General features: G+C 34.2%; 2 protein-coding genes across 5 annotated transcripts; one reads left to right on the top strand and one right to left on the bottom strand.

Annotated features, from left to right (window-relative positions):
- Positions 1-436: 436 nt before the first annotated feature.
- LOC115972171 (pectinesterase-like) lies at positions 437-3,167 on the bottom strand. Its single transcript, XM_031092352.1, has 2 exons — positions 1,953-3,167; positions 437-1,235 (listed from the first exon to the last, which is right to left on the bottom strand). Exons 1-2 carry the CDS (start codon positions 2,950-2,952, stop codon positions 541-543), a joined length of 1,695 nt encoding a protein of 564 aa, XP_030948212.1. The 5' UTR covers positions 2,953-3,167; the 3' UTR covers positions 437-540.
- A 5,119-nt stretch (positions 3,168-8,286) lies between these two features.
- On the top strand, positions 8,287-15,443 carry LOC115971315. 4 transcript variants are annotated; one of them, XM_031091165.1, is made up of 6 exons: positions 8,287-8,424; positions 8,780-8,872; positions 10,575-10,605; positions 14,752-14,778; positions 14,878-15,010; positions 15,127-15,443. In XM_031091165.1, the coding sequence occupies exons 1-6, from the start codon at positions 8,359-8,361 to the stop codon at positions 15,179-15,181; spliced, it is 405 nt and encodes a 134-aa protein (XP_030947025.1). In that variant the 5' UTR covers positions 8,287-8,358; the 3' UTR covers positions 15,182-15,443. The 4 variants fall into 4 exon arrangements, 2 of the variants coding, with proteins under 2 accessions (XP_030947025.1, XP_030947026.1); XR_004087301.1 differs by lacking the exons at positions 14,752-14,778; positions 14,878-15,010; positions 15,127-15,443 and adding exons at positions 10,987-11,121; positions 11,813-13,081; XR_004087300.1 differs by lacking the exons at positions 14,752-14,778; positions 14,878-15,010; positions 15,127-15,443 and adding an exon at positions 11,813-13,081 and having other exon boundaries at positions 10,575-11,121.
- The last annotated feature ends 3,408 nt before the right edge of the window (positions 15,444-18,851 follow it).

The following is an 18,851-nucleotide window of genomic DNA, read 5'->3' as shown; positions in this document are numbered from 1 at the left end:
ATTAGGATTACAATAATGTTTATATATGACATTACCCTATTCGGTTAGAATTTCAAAAATACCTTTGATTTTGCCTTACCCAATAAGGTCCTAAGGCCAGATAGCCTAGAAACAAATATGAGCCAACTCCGTCGTATTTATTCTAATATATTTGGATCAATTTCTAGAACTTGCTTATTTATTTTTAATTCAAATGATCTATTTTATTATTATAATATCATATATATATATATATAAATATTATTAATAATTTGAATAACGGCATACAAGAAGTCAGATTTTTCAAATTTTTCTTTTCTTGTATAATGAATGACACATCAAAATCACACGCTACATGAAAGAGGGACCCAAGAAGGACACTAAAAAGAGACACAAATTGCTAAAAACATAAACAAAGCCGATCGATCGGCTTTAGCCAAAATAATATGTATGTAAATTTTTTTTTTTTTTTTTTTTAGTTATCTAAGTTTACCCTCAAATTGTTATACAACCATTTGAATGATATCTTAGTGGGTCTCTCTCAATCACTACCTCCATGACTCAGATTTTCAAAGCGGGCAAGTAGGGAGTTCCAGTAGTCTTCAACCAGTAATTGCCTTGAATGAAAGAATTAACAGTGAATTGAAGAGCCTCACTCCTTCCGATGACTCTCACATTTTTCCATTTCACTCTCCCCCTGAAGTTAGCACCTGGGCCACGATTACCATACTCAAAATAACTACAGGTTGCAAGGCCAAAGTCTCCAGCCCAAGGCAAATAACCTTCGGGGTTAACGAAATCTGCCAAAGTAGTCTCCATGATCACAGTCCTAGCATACTCCTTCCATGGCCTACCCAAGTATGTTGGGATCTTGAACCTGACAGGGAAGAGTTTTCGCTCTGGGACAATCCTGGAGTTGTGGATAACCAAAGCTGTGATCTCACGCTTGTCAGCTCTGCCATGTGCAGTCACTGTGTTTTTTTGGTTGTCCAAAGGCTTCCTGACGATGATCAAACAGTTCTGGATAATTGTGGCAGAGTCACCAAAGATGAAATCCACAGTGCCTGAAATCACACAGTTGCGGTAGAATTGTCTGTGTGCTTGGATGTACAATGTGTCTTGGTACGCATCCATCCTGCAGTTGTAGATGACTGCCATGTCTGATTGGACACGGAGAGCCACAGCTTGGTGTCCTTCTGGACCAGCAGTGTTGGTGAATCCCATTGATTTGGCAATGAACCCTTGTCCAACTGCAGCTGCATCATGCACATGCAAAACAACAAGGTACAAATGTCTATTACATACACCGTACACACTTCTTTTTTTGTGAACTAAGATTGTGACTTATATCACAATATTATAAATTAGTGAATTACACAACTTTTTTTATTTGTAGGGATGATAAATTGTAATTAGTGTTACATGGTCTTCACCAGAATCACCATTAATATCATTTTTATTGTACACTAATCATAATATATCATCTTAACAATTGTGAAATTTATTATATTATTAGACTAACGTTTAAACCACCATTAATATTACTTTTATTGTACACTAATCACAACATGTGTATTTGGTATCAGTTTTTTATTGAAAATGGGTTAAAGATAATTATACTTCAAAAAATGAAGTTTTAAAAAGCTATATACAAAATCTAAAAGCTAAACATAAACATACACAACATAGCATCTTAGTATTTATTAAATTTATTATATCATTAGAGTATTACTAATTGTAAAAATATATATATATATATATATATATTTGATATTATAATTATTAGCTATTACAAATTTTAATACATAGACCTCATAATATGATACATCAATTTTTTTTAACACAATACGATAACATAATTAAAAAGTGAAATAGAATTCTCTTCATTTTGCTTAAAATGAATTGAAAGCATTTCATGCACAACATTTTATTTTTCAAATTAAAAATTTTTAATGGCGTGACATTATACTTACAGAAGGAGGCAGTCTTGAAGGTGGAGAAGCCACCCTTGTTGCTCTTGTTGCCGGTGACAATGGTCTTTCTGGGTCCATCACCATAGATGAAGACGTTCTTCTGATTCTTGGTTACGGTAATGTACTCGTTATAGACTCCAGCCTTGACATAGATAATATATCGGCCTCTGAGGTTCTTGGGGTAAGCAGCAAGTGCAGCAGAAATGGTCTTGTATTGTCCACTTCCATCCTTAGCCACAACCGCGTTGGGTCTGAACGTTCCTGGACTCGCAGCCAAAAGCTTGCGGTCTGAGGCTGAGAACCACGTTGGATACCCATCCTCACCGAGAAGTCTGCGACTGCCACTACTGGGCTTGACATTCAATTCCAAACCATAGGCCTTGAGGATTGCACCAAGCTCACTAACAATAGCCAAAGCATTGCTGGTGAGCGATGAAGCATTTTGGAGATTCTTGCCCATGAGGCTTTGGAATTCAGGTGCTTCTGAAAGCCCATCAAGGCAAGAAGTTTGGTACGAGATAACAGCGCTCAACCAGTTCTTAATCTCGGTAGCCTTGTCCGTCATGTTGTTAATGTTGCTGTCACCCACCATAGAGAACGAGGATTGGAGCTCATCCACAGCGAATTCTAACAAGTCTTTGCAATCCTCTGCTTCCATTTTCACTCTAGGGGTGCTAGATGACACGTTCGTTATGAGGGTATCAGAGAAGTTCAATGCTTTGGAAACCTCATTGATTGTGGATTGTAATGCAGCCTTGACAAATTCCTTAGGGTCTTTGACTCCTTGGTCAGCAACGGGAGTAAGGGTCTTCTGGCAAATTTCCTGGTAATCTGTCTTTCCACAGAAGACTGAGACAGCCTTCTGTTGTGTTGAAATCTGGTTTTCGCTAGCGCTGTCGCTCTTGGACGAACTTTGGTGTTGAACAACACCCACAATAGCAAGTGCTACACCAACAACAAGAATGACAGAAATTGCAGATACAGCTGCTTTTCCTAGCATCTTGTTTTTGTTTTTGTTGTTGTTGTTGTTTTTCTTTTTTTATGTAGAATGTTTTTCAATTCAATGCATATATATAAAATATGTGTACGTCTCTTCCACCCAAATCAAAGCAAAATACTCCGGCTTCCCCGCCAATTAATGGAATAATTAAGGCGAGGCGGGTCGGAGAGAAATCAAGATGCTTTTTTTAAAGAATGCGAGTTATTCTCTCTCTCTTTTTTGGTGTGGATGAAGATAGACATGAATAGGGTATGTTTTTATAGTTGTTTTAAGTTTCTTTAATTAGGGTGAGTAATAAATCTTTGTTATCTCTCTGCATGGATGGTTATGGACCTTATGGTAGTTAGTGAACGTTAAGTTTCAATGGCCGACCGGTATTTTGGAAGATGAGTTGTATTGTTGTGGCAAAGGATAAACTCCCTAAAAGAGATAATGTCACAATGGCAATGGCATTGCTAAAATTAGCTAGATTGGGACAGTTCAAACAGACCACCATCATTTAACTTCTTTACCATTCCAAGCAACCAGTTATTTTTGGTGGTTTGAAATTGAATGGCTCTAATTAATTATGTTGACAGAGGAGTTCGATCGTGTACTAATACTTATGCAATAATACGGGAAAAATTAACTTCCCTGTCTTGCATGCATGTTTGAGTTTTAATTTGAGTCGTTGACTTATTATTTTTTTTATTAATATTAACTTATTAGTTAGAGGGAAAATATTAAAGCCATAAACTATTTTACAAACGGCTAAGGTGGTGGGCAGTTATATAAAAAATGTGATGTTAGTAGTGGACCTAAATAAAAACTAAAAAGAATTTGTCACATTATCAACAATTTGTAAAAATGTTATAAAATTAGCATTACTCATGTCTAATTATAACATTTCATCATCTTTACATAGGAGAGATTCGAGAGAGTATCGCATGATCATTTTCTCATAATATCATGCATGTTTCCCTCTTTTAATGGGACTAGATTTTTTTCTTTAAACATAAAAGCAATTAATTGTTGTTTTATTTAAAAACAATCATTCTATAACAAAAATAAATAAATTATTAATTAGATTTTCATTTCCCACATTTTATTTAGCTTATTATACTCATATATATATATATATATATACACACATACCATATATAATTTTTTGATGAACAAGTTGAGACCATATATATATATATGGCCGATGATGGAATGGGATATTGAAATCTTTTTTTTGTTTCAAAAATAAGTTCTGCATAAACATTTGGGAAGTTGGAAATTCACTCATACAAATTGTGAAGCAAATACTGCAACCCACGCTTTAGCCAAACTTGTCGTAATTGCTAATCCAGAAATAGTTTGGCTAAAAGAAACATCTAGTGGGTTTCAATTATAGTTCAATTGGTAAAATTTATAATGATTGAATAAGAAGTCTGAGGTTCAATCCCTGTTTACACTTAAAATCGGTTAATATCTTAATCTGATTATAAAAAACACAATCATCAGAATAACGTCAATGTTTGAAAAACTCCATTTAAAAAAAAAAAAAAACTAGTTTTATTACTGATATTATTCATAATGAGTCTTTGAAATGTTTTTTTTTTTTCCACGTGATTAATGAAATTTACAGCACCGTTTCTCAAAAAAACAATAAATTCTGCATGTCTCGAATTTTATGGCATCTTTACGTGCGTGGATGTTTCTTATTTTTTCCTTGAAACATGTTGGATGAAGAGATGAGTGCGGGAATGTGGAAATGGAATCAAGATGTCAGTTTATATAAATATTGCAACAGCCCCTTCCATTAGTGGCGGCTCTGCATTGAGCCCCTTACCTGCAGGGAAAAAAAAATTATATAATATTAGACTGACTTGTTTTCTCTATCCTTAAAAAATATGTTGAAAACTTGATTTGAAAATCACCAGAATTTGGGTTCAATAAAATTAAAGTATTGATATCTCCACAATATTTTCATAACAAATCTTATATGATAATTTATTATTGATTTTTTTTCAATAATAAACTCACGCACACAGGGTAAAGGGAAGGAGATTTTTGAAAGACTTATAATACAATACACATTCAAAAGGGTCTGATAAGTTATTATTGATTCTAATCTAGATTCACTATTGACATTGTGGGGCCAGAGAATTCGTGGCCCCGGCCCACTCTACATTAGGGCCCAAGGCTTAAAGCCGAGGAGAGCTATTGCCGAGGACGCATAATAAAATCCCAAAAGAAGCATGAGGATATTGCCGAGGACGACCTCATGCTCAGCACCTCACAAAACGCCTGAAGAAAAGGGCAAACTCAGTACAGGGGCAGGACAAGGGAGAAAGCTGCCAACATCGTAATACAGAACCCTGCATCTGACAAGCCCATGCTCCAAACCATGCCATTTAACTTTTCCAACAACCCCCAACCACTCTAGGTATGGATTGACAGGACAGATCTGCACCCCAAAAAATAAAACTTACATGTGGACACTAAAAGGGGAAATGAACATTGGTATAAAAGGGACAGAAAACGAAGGATAAAGGATTCCCAAAAGGAGGAGGAAAAATCCTACAAAAAGGGAGAAAATGAAGGATACAATGCTCCTCAGATGCTGTCCGAGAACTTAAATCCTGCAACCCGCACTAATAGAAGGCTTAGCTAGTCAAGCCAAATCCACCCATCCATAGAAACCCCGATCAAACCGCTAACCTGTGACTAAGGTCCTGCCTTTCAAGCCCACTCTCTACAGATCATATTGTTAGGACCCTTTACTTACGAGCCTAACGTCATTCTTGGGCCGTTAAATAATCGTGTCCCTACAATTGGCGCCATCTGTGGGGAAGGCTTGCGCGTTGGCGTAGGAGGTGGTGGGGTTGAGTTTCTGTCAAGCAAAGGTCTGCGAAGGTTCCTCCATTCCCAGCGACATGCTATTGTTGCTCCAACATAAATTTCCGTTAGGGGCTATGCCTCGCAGTGCCAATGGCATGGGCAATTCTAGGGGCTTCTAACATCAAACTAACTCCCCCCCACTTTGGTCGAGGGGCTAACCTTCGAAAAATAAATAAATAAATAAACGAATACAAGTTTTGGACAGAACCAAGGCCTTGTATGGTCCTCGGACTCAAGCCTCTGGGGAAACCAACTACTTAGAAGAAAAACTACAAGTTTTGGACAGAATCAAGACCTTGTATGGTCCTCGGACTCAAGCTCTGGGGAAACCAACTACTTAAAAGAAAAACTACAAGTTTTGGACAGAACTAAGGCCTTGTATGGTCCTCGGACTCAAGCCTCTGGGGAAACCAACTACTTAGAAGGTAAAATGGTGGCAATTAATTTGTGCATCTTTCCAAGGAATGCTACGGACAAGGCAGATTTGGCTCAATTTCCAACATCATTCGCAACCGTAAGATTTGAAGATCCTCGTAAAGGCGCGCCTCGAGTACTGAAACGTCAAAGGACTCCGCGTGAATGGAAAATAAAGAGATGCCTCTTAATTTGGCACGCCTCCCATGCAAATGGAAAAACACAAACATCAGTAAAGTACAGAATTTGAGTGAGCCGTGATGTGGGCCCAACATCACCAAAACCCTCCTCCCCAACTAAAAAGTCGGGCAGCAGGATTTTGAGGGGCTATTGTGGGGACAGAGAATTCGTGGCCCAGGCCCACTCTACATTAGGGTCCAAGGCCTAAACCCGAGGAGAGCTATTGCCGAGGACGCATAATGAAATCTCAAAAGAAGCATAAGGATATTGCCGAGGACGACCTCATGCTCAGCACCTCACAAAACGCCTGAAGAAAAGGGTAAACTCAGTACAGGGGCAGGACAAGGGAGAAAGCTGCCAACATCGTAATACAGAACCCTGCATCTGACAAGCCCATACTCCAAACCATGTCATTTAACTTTTCCAACAACCCCCAACCACTCTAGGTATGGATCGACAGGACAGGTCTGCACCCCAGAAAATAAAACTTACACGTAGACACTAAAAAGGGAAATGAACATTGGTATAAAAGGGACAGAAAACGAAGGAGAAAGGATTCCCAAAAGGAGGAGGGAAAATCCTGTAAAAAGGGAGAAAAGGAAGGATACAATGCTCCTCGGACGCTGTCCGAGGACTTAAATCCTGCAACCCGCACTAATGGAAGGCTTAGCTAGTCAAGCCAAATCCACCCATGGATAAGCTTCCATAGAAACCCCGATCAAACCGCTAACCTGTGACTAAGGTCCTGCCTTCCAAGCTCACTCTCTACAAATCATATTGTTAGGGCCCTTTACTTACGAGCCCAACGTCATTCTTGGACCGTTAAATAATCGTGTCCCTACAACAGTAATTAACCAAGATTTGAATTTAAATTAACAAGCAAATTGTGGGTTCTAGTTAGCTCAACTAGTAAAGTTTCTTATAATTGAATAAGCTAGAGATTTAGAGTTCAATCTCTGCCTACACCAAAAATCGATCGGTGTCTTAATCTAATAATAAAGAATTATTATGCGATTGGTATCTTAATCTGTTAATAAATAACTATCATAAAAAACAGACGTCATAAGTTAAAACTCTCTCAAAATATATATATATATATATATATATTAGCAAGCAAATTTTATAACCAACATACCTATGTCTCCATACACCTACCAACATACATATATTTATATTCATTATGGATGAGCACAATACACACTGCATAATAATACATATAAAATACTTAAGGCTAATTGTAGAATAAAATACCATTTTTGTGAATATTAAACGTTATTTTAATATTAGAAAACCTATATAAGATAACATATCCATTATAAATCTAACACTTTAGAGTTTAATCCGAAAGCAATATTAATTTATGAAGTTTATTTTATATAATTATTTTCAATTTTTATTACTTAAACTCATAATAAGTTATTAAACTCATGCCATCCTTCTCAAAAAAGTTAAATTCATACCATATTACTATATAAATTTAAATCATAACACGTTTAAAAGATAACAACAGTTTTTTTTTTTTTACGACTGTTTAAATATGTACAACAGTTTTTATACATTTTTTTTTCTTGAATAAAAATATTTACTCCTTTTTTTTCTCTCTCTCTTTTTTTTTTTTTTCTCTATATTCTATTCTTATTTTTCTTTGGTAACTTTTGAAGCTACTTCCAACACCCCACACGTCCAACCATTCATTTCAGACCCAAAACTTATTTCTCTCGCTCGCTTATCAAAAAAGGGAAAAAAAAAATCTTTCTCTCAAAAATAAAAAACCCAAAACTTCATCTAATAATCACACACACACACACACACACACACACACACACATATATATATATATATAGATTTTCTACCAAAAAAAAAAAAATATATATATATATATATAGAGAGAGAGAGAGAGAGTAAAAAAGTTCCCAGAACAATAAAGAAGACGACTTGTCAGAAATGCAGGGTGATGAGGCCAGAACCTTGCTCGGGTTCCCTCCCAATTCTCACCCTACCCTCTCTCAGGTACCCTAATTCAAGTTTCTCTCTCTAATTCCCTCTGATCCCATAATTATTTTTATTGCATAATTTGGGTTTTTTTGGATGATGATTATCATGATTAAAGGAGCTAATTTGACTCAGTATATAGACTCAATTTTAGATTTTGTGGATGACCCAGTTTGGATTTTGAGTTATAGTTTGAGACTCTAGCTCAATTACTGGTTCTGGGTTTCAATTTCTGACTCATACTGGAGAATGGGTCAAGTTGATAATTTGTGATTATGATGGGTTGTATGATTGTAGTTTTTGTTCCATAGGATTTTTTTTTTTAGTTGATGATTATTATTGGTAATTGTTATGGTGTGTGTTATGATTGTAGGTTAAAGCAGCTTACAAAAGGAAGGTATGGGAGTCTCATCCTGACCTTTTTCCAGCTCAACAAAAACCCCATGCAGAGTCAAAGTTCAAATTGGTAAGGATACTGTGCCTAAACATTCTGAAGTTTAGGCAATTTTTTTTTTTTCCCTTTTTTCTTTTTTGCCTAGCTTTCATAATTAGTTTTGCTATTGGTACATACATGATCTACCATATGCAAATGTTCAGTGGCTGCTTCAGGAATTTTGTTTAGGGGGGTCATTAAAAAATTTTAATAAAAAAAGAACTTGAATATATTGAGTTATCAACAAAAAAAATTAATGCAGGAAGTTTTACAATTTTCTTCTACAAGTTTTCAAATTTTGAATTGTTATATGATAGTTCATTATGAGTATCTATTGCCAATGTGGGTAGCTATGAGCCTATGATTATTTTATTTTGTTAAGTTTATCTAACATTTTTATTTTTATGCAGTTGTTATTATCTATTTGTTATTGTTTTTATAAAAATATTTTAAACTAAATGACTAAACTAAACTCATTAACTTTGTATTAATTATTAACGCACACAACCACACTCATTCATACATAAAATTATACACTATGTGTCTACTTAACCAATCAAATGCTTGGACAATCGCTAACTTTATAATTTTTTTTCTTAAATTTTATGAACTTTATAAAATAAAAAAAAAGTTATTATAACATGATAACAATACACACACATTTAACAAACCATCTCTATTTCCTAATTATTAAATTATATAAATTTACATTATATTTATATTGTACACACAAACGTCCACACACGTCATAATTTACACAAATAGCATTATAACAAAAAGTAATGCACACAATCAATATTAGACACACACACATAATATAAATTTATAAAAAAGGGTGACACTTACAATTGACAACTCACAAACACTTACTCTTTACTCTTAGAATTGGAAATACCTGTAATAAGGGTGTGCAAAATTTAAGTCAGGGTGTGCAAAAATATTTTTAAAAATAAATTAAAGTATTAAACTAGCAAAAAAAAATTATATATATATATATATATTTTGAAGTCATGGGGTTCATTTGAACCCCCTGAATATAGAGTAGCGCTGCCCCTGCAAATGTTAGATAAGGTTTGGGGTATTTTTGGTTGGTACTTTATTGGGTTGGGGGATGATCACTTGTGATCAATGAAAGATCGACACTAGATATCGTGGAGTGGAAGAACTAGAATTGTATGATTTTTGTAGAGGTTTATGATCAAGTATACAGAATACTGCATTTTTTAAGTGATAAAATTATGTTTTATTTTCTTCCTTTTTGAAAAATAAAAACTAGATATGGGAGACAATCATAGATTTACCATATTTAGTTGAGGCTCAGTAACTTGGTTGTCCATAGTTGGAAAAGCTAGTTCTTGATTGGGAGTGCAGGTTCCTGTCTGCCGTAGAGCCTTTTCAAGGTTAATGTCAACACTGCACAATCTTTTCACTAGTATAAATTTTAGAATCAGCTAGGAAAATCAAACTCCTCATCACCTTTCAGCCATTTTCTGTCTGTAGATGATATAAAATTATAAAGTATGTTTAACCTAGCCATAGCCTTTTCTAGCATTGTTTTCACATTAATTAGGTCTTGGATGACAGAACATGAGCATGTGAACCCCTATTTTAACATGAGGATTACAGAGTACTGCTATTCATTATTTTCTGAAATTTTGCATTTTCTTTCAGATAATTTTGTCAGTTTCATTTGTACTAATGGAATAACTGACCTCAACATGTGAATTTGCTGCAGATTTCAGAAGCATACTCTTGCCTGCTGTCTGGTAATTTTCCTATTGTAAAAAAGACCAAAGGTGTAAGATAGAGTCATGGTTTGCAAACTCCCAAATGGACTAAAGAAGTTATTGGACAAACTTGTCAATCTCAATTTTCAATCTACCAATTTAGCATAATCAACTCAAGATGTTAATAAAATTCATGTTCTAAATTTTCAGAATGATGCATTATCTGAACCATGCCACTTTATGCTGTTTCTGTTTGTCTGTTGAAATGACCTTGATTTGGTTGAGTTGTTTGATATTTTCTGTACTTGTTTTCCAATTTGCTTGTTCTTCTTCTTCTTCTTCTTCTTTATTTTCCCTTTGCCCTTTCTCTCATATATCTCATTGTACCTGTTTTTGAGTTCCCTTTAACTGTTACTGTAGTTTTAAGTGTTAGCTTAGGCTTGCTCAAGTGATTTATTTGAGGATTCTGAAGAAGATATCTAAGCCAACTGGATAGTCTTGGGGGCATGCAACAGGAGATATGCGACTGGGAAGGAATTCCAGTGTATCAGACAGGTAAATACATTGTACGACTCACATCTCTTTCCCCCTTTTTGCCTTGCAGACACTATTGACATAATTAAACTGTCACTCTATTATGAATGGATCAAAAAAATTATCATGTATGATGAATTGAAAGTTTGAAAGAATTTATGAAAATTTATGGTATTTTTTTCAGCTGTATCAAAACTGAAATTCATGGTGAAATCGTATTTAAAGATTAACTAGTTGATCAGTGACATGATATTTTTGTTTGTATAAGACTCAGCACCATATTGAATTTTCCTTTGAGATAATAAGGGTGATAAAACCAGAATTGGTTTTCAATTTCCACTATAGTTTTGAATTTTTCTGCTTAGGATTAGGATTTCATGTTACTTTAAAGTTATAATTATGTGTAGGGCTTTTTCAAGATTTTTAAACCCTGAATGGTATTTGCCTGTGGGATTGGACACAACAAAATTAGTTCCCCTGGATTACCTAATACACGACTCTCTTTGGTGGAATCGCGTATCCGTGGTTTACTTCCCAAGGGTGGGTCCAAAGGGCCCACCTTGGTGAGATATATATGTATATATATATAACTGTGTTCATTTCAATTTCACCTCCCCACCCGAGTTTGGAAGAGAGGTGGGGGGGAAGGGGGGGGGGGGTTTCTTTTTTTCTGAAGCGGTTTATTTATTTAATTATTTTCAATCATATACAGGAAGAAGATAAAGTTTCTACAGCTGGCTACTTACCACATGGTTGAAGAGGTGGCCCCACTTTGGTCCTCAGGATATCTTGATCCTGGATGGGAGAATGGTATTGCTCAGGATGAAAGGAAAAAGAAGGTTAAATGCAAATATTGCAGGAAAATGGTCAGCGGTGGAATATTTAGATTGAAGCAATGTTTGGTTAGATTGACTGGAGAAGTTACTCATTGTGAAAAGGTTCCGGAGGATGTATGCTTGAGTACAAGGAAAAACCTGGAGGGATGTCATTCTGTTAGGAAGTGAAGGCAGTCTGAATATGAACACGGATATTTAATTTCTACTCTAATGAATATAATGGAATGGAAGAAGCAAGTATAGGTTATAAACAGAGAGGAAAGAAGGTAATGACTTATGACAACTTAAATAGCGGATTCTCCCCTCTCCAGACATTAGGACACGTAGACCTGGGTGGGAACATTTTGTTCCTCAAGATGAAAAGAAGAAAAGGGTTAAATGCAATGATTGTGAAAAAATAATCAGTGGAGGCATAAACAGGTTCAAACAACATCTGGCCAGGATCCCAGGAGAAGTTGCATACTGTGAAAAGGCTCCTGTGGATGTGTATCTAAAAATTAAGGAGAACATGAAATGGCACCGTACTGGCAGAAGGCCTCGGAAACCGGTTATTAAGGCAATATCTACTCTGTATATGCATTCAGACAATGAGAAAGAAGAGGAGCATGATGAAGGATTTTTGCAATGTATAAATAGGGAAATGCTGGCTTTGGATTATAAAGTTTTAGACAGTGAAATTAGAAATAATGTCAAGGGGAGGTGTCCTGGTACCAATGCTGCTGAACCTAATAGATCAAGATTAGATTCTGTATTTTTGAAATCACTGAAGAACCAGACATCCCCACTCTTCGAGCAAGTAAGAACAAAGATGATATGTGAGAAGAAAACTTGCAAGGAAGTGTTATCTGCCATCTGCAAATTCTATTATCATTCAGCAATCCCTTTGAATGCAGCAAACTCCCCTTACTTCCATAAAATGCTAGAGTTGATTGGCCAATATGTACAAGGTCTGAAAGGTCCTTTTAGCCAACTAATATCTGATCGATTCCTTCGAGATGAGATCACTACCATTTAAGGATATGTAACAGAGTTTAAAGCATATTGGGCAGTTACTGGCTGCTCCATCATGGCTGATGCCTGATAGTTGGAAAGATGTGCAGGGTAGGGCAATAATAATTTTTTTGGTTTCTTGCCCTCGTGATTTATATTTTGTTTCTTCCATTGATGTCATTGATATAATAAAAGATGCTGCAAACCTTTTTAAACTGTTGGACAAAGTAGTGGAAGAGATGGGTGAGGAAAGTCTCCTTTTAAATGTGAAAAGGTTCCTGCTAAGATCTTTCTGTCTAAGCTCCATCATAGATAATAAGTAAGAAATTTTTATTGAAGAGAAGGAAATTTTTATTTTGAAACCATGTGCCGTCTATTGCATTGATAAAATGCTGAAGATTTTCTTAATATAAAAAGGGTAGGCAAATGCATGGATAAAGCCAAAAAAATTAAAAGATTTAAATATAACAGCACATGATTGTTAAGTTTTATGAAGAAAGAATTCACAAAAAATCTTTAGAACCTATCGCAGAAGTTCTTCAAAAGATGGAAAGTGATGAAAGCCAGTCAATGTCTTTTATATATGATGACATGCATGGAGCTAAGCTTGCAATTAAAGCCATTCATGGGGAAGATGCACAAAAATATGAACCTTTCTGGAGTGAGGACAGAACGACTGGAATTCATTATTCCTGCATCCTCTCTGGTATCGACCTGATTTCACAATGGTATGAGAAGTAATGACTTTTTACGTTCTTTATCATAATTCTCATTATTTCTAATTTTAAGTTCATAATTTTTCTGTGACAGTATCCTGAGGTGATTCTTGGTCTAAATGAATGTATTGTTCGACAAGAATCAGACAATGGGAAAAGGATTGCTGCCTCCATGCAGGTACTGGTTTCTTATTGCTTTTATCTTATGCCTATGACATTCTATTTTTATGGCAGAACTAATTTTAAAGCAATTTAGTTGCTTCCTTAGTGCTTGAATGTGAAATTTTTCATTCAGATGCACTAGTTGCCCATATAAAGCAGTTGATACTTGTTCCTTTTTTTCTTTTAAACTATTTTGCTTTACTTTTCTTTTAACCAGTTTTCTGATGTTATCCTATCAAATTCCTGATTGTGTTTCCTCCAAAGCTGACTTTGGAATGGATTTGGCTATAAGTACAAGAACAGAGCTTGATCCAAGTAATACAGCTGTGACACTATATGTAACTTGATTAGTAAAAAAATTATTAATTACCTTGATTAGTACAACTGTCAGAACCTATACTTCTATTCTACTTCACCATGTATATTCTTTTTTCCCCCTCACTGCAGTTGATATGTTGGTGGTTGTTAGTATATCAACATCTGAATCAGTGACAATAATAGCTCAACTTCTTGTTTTTGGAAGTACTAGGGAGATAGCTCTACTTGTTAATGAGGTATATTTGCCCACTCTCTTTCAATTAATTCTTTCTTTTAATCAAATGTCTATATCGTAGTTTACTTTACAGCTTTCTAATCTGTTTTCTGAATTCATTGTCATTGCTTGACTCAATTTTTAGATAATGTGCTTTGTATCTATGGTTGTAGCTCTGTTTTCCATAAACTCTGGTATATAAGTGACCATGAAACTCTTAAGGTTGAATTTAATGATGGAGTCGGTTAAAGTTTGTCCAATCAAAATCTGGAAGTTATTTGGTTGTGGGTTTGCAAACCATGATAGGAAAGCTGATCACCTTATTGGAAGGATAATGAAGTGGATATACCATCATGAGATAATAATAACAGATTTGACATTGATACATTCATGTTTTTTATGATGCCTTCCACAGGTACAAGAAGACTAGGTTCATCTTCAGGTAATTTCCTTTAAAAAAATAATTTTCTATACCTGTCTTTTTCATTTAATTTAGCTTGTCTGGTTAATTCTTGTCTGAGATGTCATTTATCTTGGTCAGTTACAAATACACGAGTAGTGAGAACTGGAGTTCCAAGAGCACAAGGAGGAAGAGGAAATGCCGCTTTGATTCGAGTCCCTTTCCTCTTTATTATTTTGGGAACAGTTGCACTCGGGGGATTAAATGCTACAAGGTGATTAACAGACTCAATTATGAGGATGGTCATTTTCTGTTTAAGAAAAGGTTATTTGAGAAGATTTGAACGATTATATATGTTCTTTAACTTCTTTCTATGTTTTTGCTTCTCAGGGCTTATAAAAAGGAAAAGGCCGCATATCCTTCTCACAATCCTTTTCTTCCTTGATCCCCAGCCCCTTAGTGGAATCATAATACACATTATATTATGTAAGGAAAAAAAAAATCTGAATTAATTGTAATTTTCAACTCATCAGTGCAGTTAGCAAAGAGTAATTTGTCCCAGATATCAAAGAACATATATGTTGGTACATATTATTATAAGTGTGGTCTCTGTTTCAGAATGGAATTTGTTTCTTAGTCTCCTCCTTTGTAAGCTTCAAAATGCACATGGACCCAACTTTTTTAAAAAGCTTAAAGTTAGATTTAACTCCATTTGCTTACTTTCTATTGAAGAAAATAAGGTAGAGAAAGTGAAAGACAAGATAGTATTATTTTCCGTAGTATAGTAATGTAGATAAAACGATGATAGGATGAAAAGAAGAAAAAGAAAATGTTAAAGCTCCTTTTCCAGTGTACTGAACTTTTTTGTAAATATTTCGAATTTTAAAGATAATAGTTTGGTCTCTCCAGTGAAATTTTTGAATATATACTTCCATCTTTACTTTTTGCCTTTTTGGTCCATGGCCTACACAATGAAATGGAACCGAACAAGTAACAAGAATAGAAACTATTCACTTTGGTTTCACCTCAAAAGAGAATGTACAATTTATAAATTTTTTTTTTTTTTTTTACACAATAAAGTAATAAACAAAACTTATACAGCGGGGGAGGGAGGATTTCAAACCTGAATGTCAACGTTAGAAACATGAGAAGGTGAGCTACAAAACTTGTATTTTTACACAATAAAATAATAAATAAAAATCATTCAACGAGAAAGGGGGGATTTGAACCTAGATGTCTACATTAGAAACATGCAAAGGTGTTAGTTGAGTTACAAAACTTGTATTTTTACACAATAAATAATAAACAAAAATCATATAGCGAGAAAGGGAGGATTCAAACTTGGATGTCTACGTAAGAAACATGCAAAGGTATTAGTTAAGTTACAAAACCCTTAACAGTCTTGAGAAAGAACTCAAGGAAGAGTGGCATCAATGGTACACTAATATTGGAAGAATGGTATCATCCATGGTACACTAATATTGGAAGAATGGTATCAATAGCCCATAAATATTTTGATTGCAGATTGGTTCGTGTTTCTTGAGAATATGCAAATAGGTGGCTTCTTCACTCGGAAAAGTTTGAAAAAAGTGAATAAAAGTTCCACTTAAGAAAAGGTTGCCCGAGAAGCATTATCTGATATGTATTATGAGGAAAGGAGCCGAAAGTTCCTTGGGGTTTCGCAAAAGGTGGGGAAGATTGACAATCAACTGAATCAAGTTCTTTCATGCTTCACGTCATGCCATTCGGATTGGATTGGATTCTAGTACAGCTAAACTCTTAGAAGCAGTTTCCTTAACGTGGTATTTGGATCAAAAGAAAAAAAGAAACGTAAATAGAGCTCCAACTTTTTATCCTTTTGGCTAGATATATAGAACTCCCACTAGGCAACCAAAAAGGAAAAGGAACATATACTACGGTCAGCATTAGTTTTTTACCGACCTCGGCCTAATAAAAAAAAATAAAGCGATGCTTAAGTCTTAAGAGATGAATTAGATCGATAATCTCGAGGGATAGTTTAATGGTATTCAAAGTATCACGAGATTCATGCGATCTTGAGTTCAAAACTCTAACTAGCATCTTAAAGCCACCTTTCAAAAGTACCTCTGCATAATAATTACTTAGAGTTCAAGATTTAGTAGTTCCTAAGATCTCATGACATTAGTGTGATTTTGAGTTCAAAACTCTTAGTCAATTTCTTAGAGTCGCCTTCAAGGAATTCATCTCTGTAATTTTCTAATGTGTGGAACAGAAGTACTACATAGTACATACACTCAAGAGAATAATTAGGTAATTAAAGAGATTTGGACACTCACGTTAAATTTTTTTTACCTAGTAATAAATAGTAATTACATTTTAGATCCTATAGTTTAAGGAATGTAACAAATTAAGCCCTATAGTTTAAAAAGTAATAAATTAAACCCTAACAAATTAAGCCTTGTAGCTTCAAAAGTAATGAATCAAATCCAAAAATTTCAAAACAATTAGATTGATGGTTTTTTTTTTTCTTTTGTGAGAAGAAGATTGATGGATTCATACCTTGTTAGTTGTTACTAACATTATCATTCTTGGGTAAGCAATGTTAAACCTGTAGATAAATGTTGTCTTGGATCCACATTATTGTACTTAAAATGTCTCAAAATAACAATTATTTAATTGAAAATTCAATACATATAATGCTGATAGATTTTCTAATTTATCGTTTACTTTATTAAAAAGTTGAATACATTTTATTGATTCTAGTTAGCTCCATTGAGAGAAGAGAAAGTATTTTATATATCTATGTTTACTCTAATAGTGTGTGGATCTCTGCATATACAAGATATATATAATTGATATTCATTATTCAAAAACGAAGGAGTAGGAAATGAAGGAGAAAGTAAAATGAACAACAGTTTATCTAAAATTCTTCTTAATAATAAGTAGCTCAGAAAAGTGCAGGACCAAGCCTCTGAAATTGTAGGAATAGTCACACTTAAAGTTAGGTGAAAGGTTGGTGTGGGTCAAGGCTGGTATATCGTGTATTTGGCCTAAAGTTAAGAAAATGGTTACAGTAATTACACTATTATCTTTTGAATCGAACAAAAGGAACGATTATTATTTTATAGAAAGAAAGAATGATTGTATATTATACATAGTTATTTTCTCGACTCTCTTCTCGATTTTAATAATTAAAAATTTTGGAGCTCCGTGTAAAAAACGACAAATCTACAAGCATGTAGTATATTTTTTAATTTGATTGATACAAAATGCAGTCCAGCCAGCAAAGACCAAATCTTTAATTATCAAAATTTGACTATGTACACCAATTAGCTGCTTCGCATGCACAAATTCTCGTTTACTTCAAGGCACACTGACGTATGAAACACGTGCGTGCACCGACTGAGGGTCTGTTTAGATTTTTTTTTTTTTTTTTTTTTTTTTTATAGATGTTTAGATACTACTTATTCCTAAAAATTAAAAACTGAAAATACTATAATATAATAATTTTTAAATATGTGAATAGTACCATGAGACCCAATTTTAAATTTTTTTTGCTAAATAAAGTACTTACAGGTCCCGTAAACAATGCACAGGATCCATTGAAAAACGCACAACGGAGCTAAAATCTATCCAAACGTTCACTGAGAGAGAGACTAGCATACTTAGGGCCCGTTAGATAAAAGATTTCTAGTAACGTTGTTTGTATTTTTTAGAAATATGTGTGGGTTAAAAAATGTATAAAAATACGTGAAATGTTATTTATACACTAAAAACTTTTGTTTAAACAAAAGTAACAAATATGCCCTTAAATTTGAGTGTGTATTTAAATTTAAAAAATGATGAGAGATGAGAAAGAAAATATGTTGCACCTTTTTAAATTTCAAAAAAAATAAGAGATAAAGAAGATTATAAATTGCAAGTTTAGTAAGATTTAGTAGATTTTAAATTGCAAGCTTTTGTTTTGCAAATTTGTTCCCTTTAATTGAAAATTTTGTGAGTGAGCAAGGTGAGGATATTAATAGAAAACTAGTCAAAAATTATCATCAAGATAAAATTTTAAAAAAAAAACAAAAAAAAACATTGGGATTAAATGTTTATTAAAAGTTTATTTATATTTATTTACTCGCTAAAAG

The sequence above is a fragment of the Quercus lobata genome, chromosome 12 (assembly GCF_001633185.2).
Source record: "Quercus lobata isolate SW786 chromosome 12, ValleyOak3.0 Primary Assembly, whole genome shotgun sequence".
Taxonomy (NCBI): domain Eukaryota; kingdom Viridiplantae; phylum Streptophyta; class Magnoliopsida; order Fagales; family Fagaceae; genus Quercus; species Quercus lobata.
The sequence above is the reverse complement of the archived record's forward strand: the minus strand, read 5'-3'. Positions and strand labels throughout refer to the sequence as shown.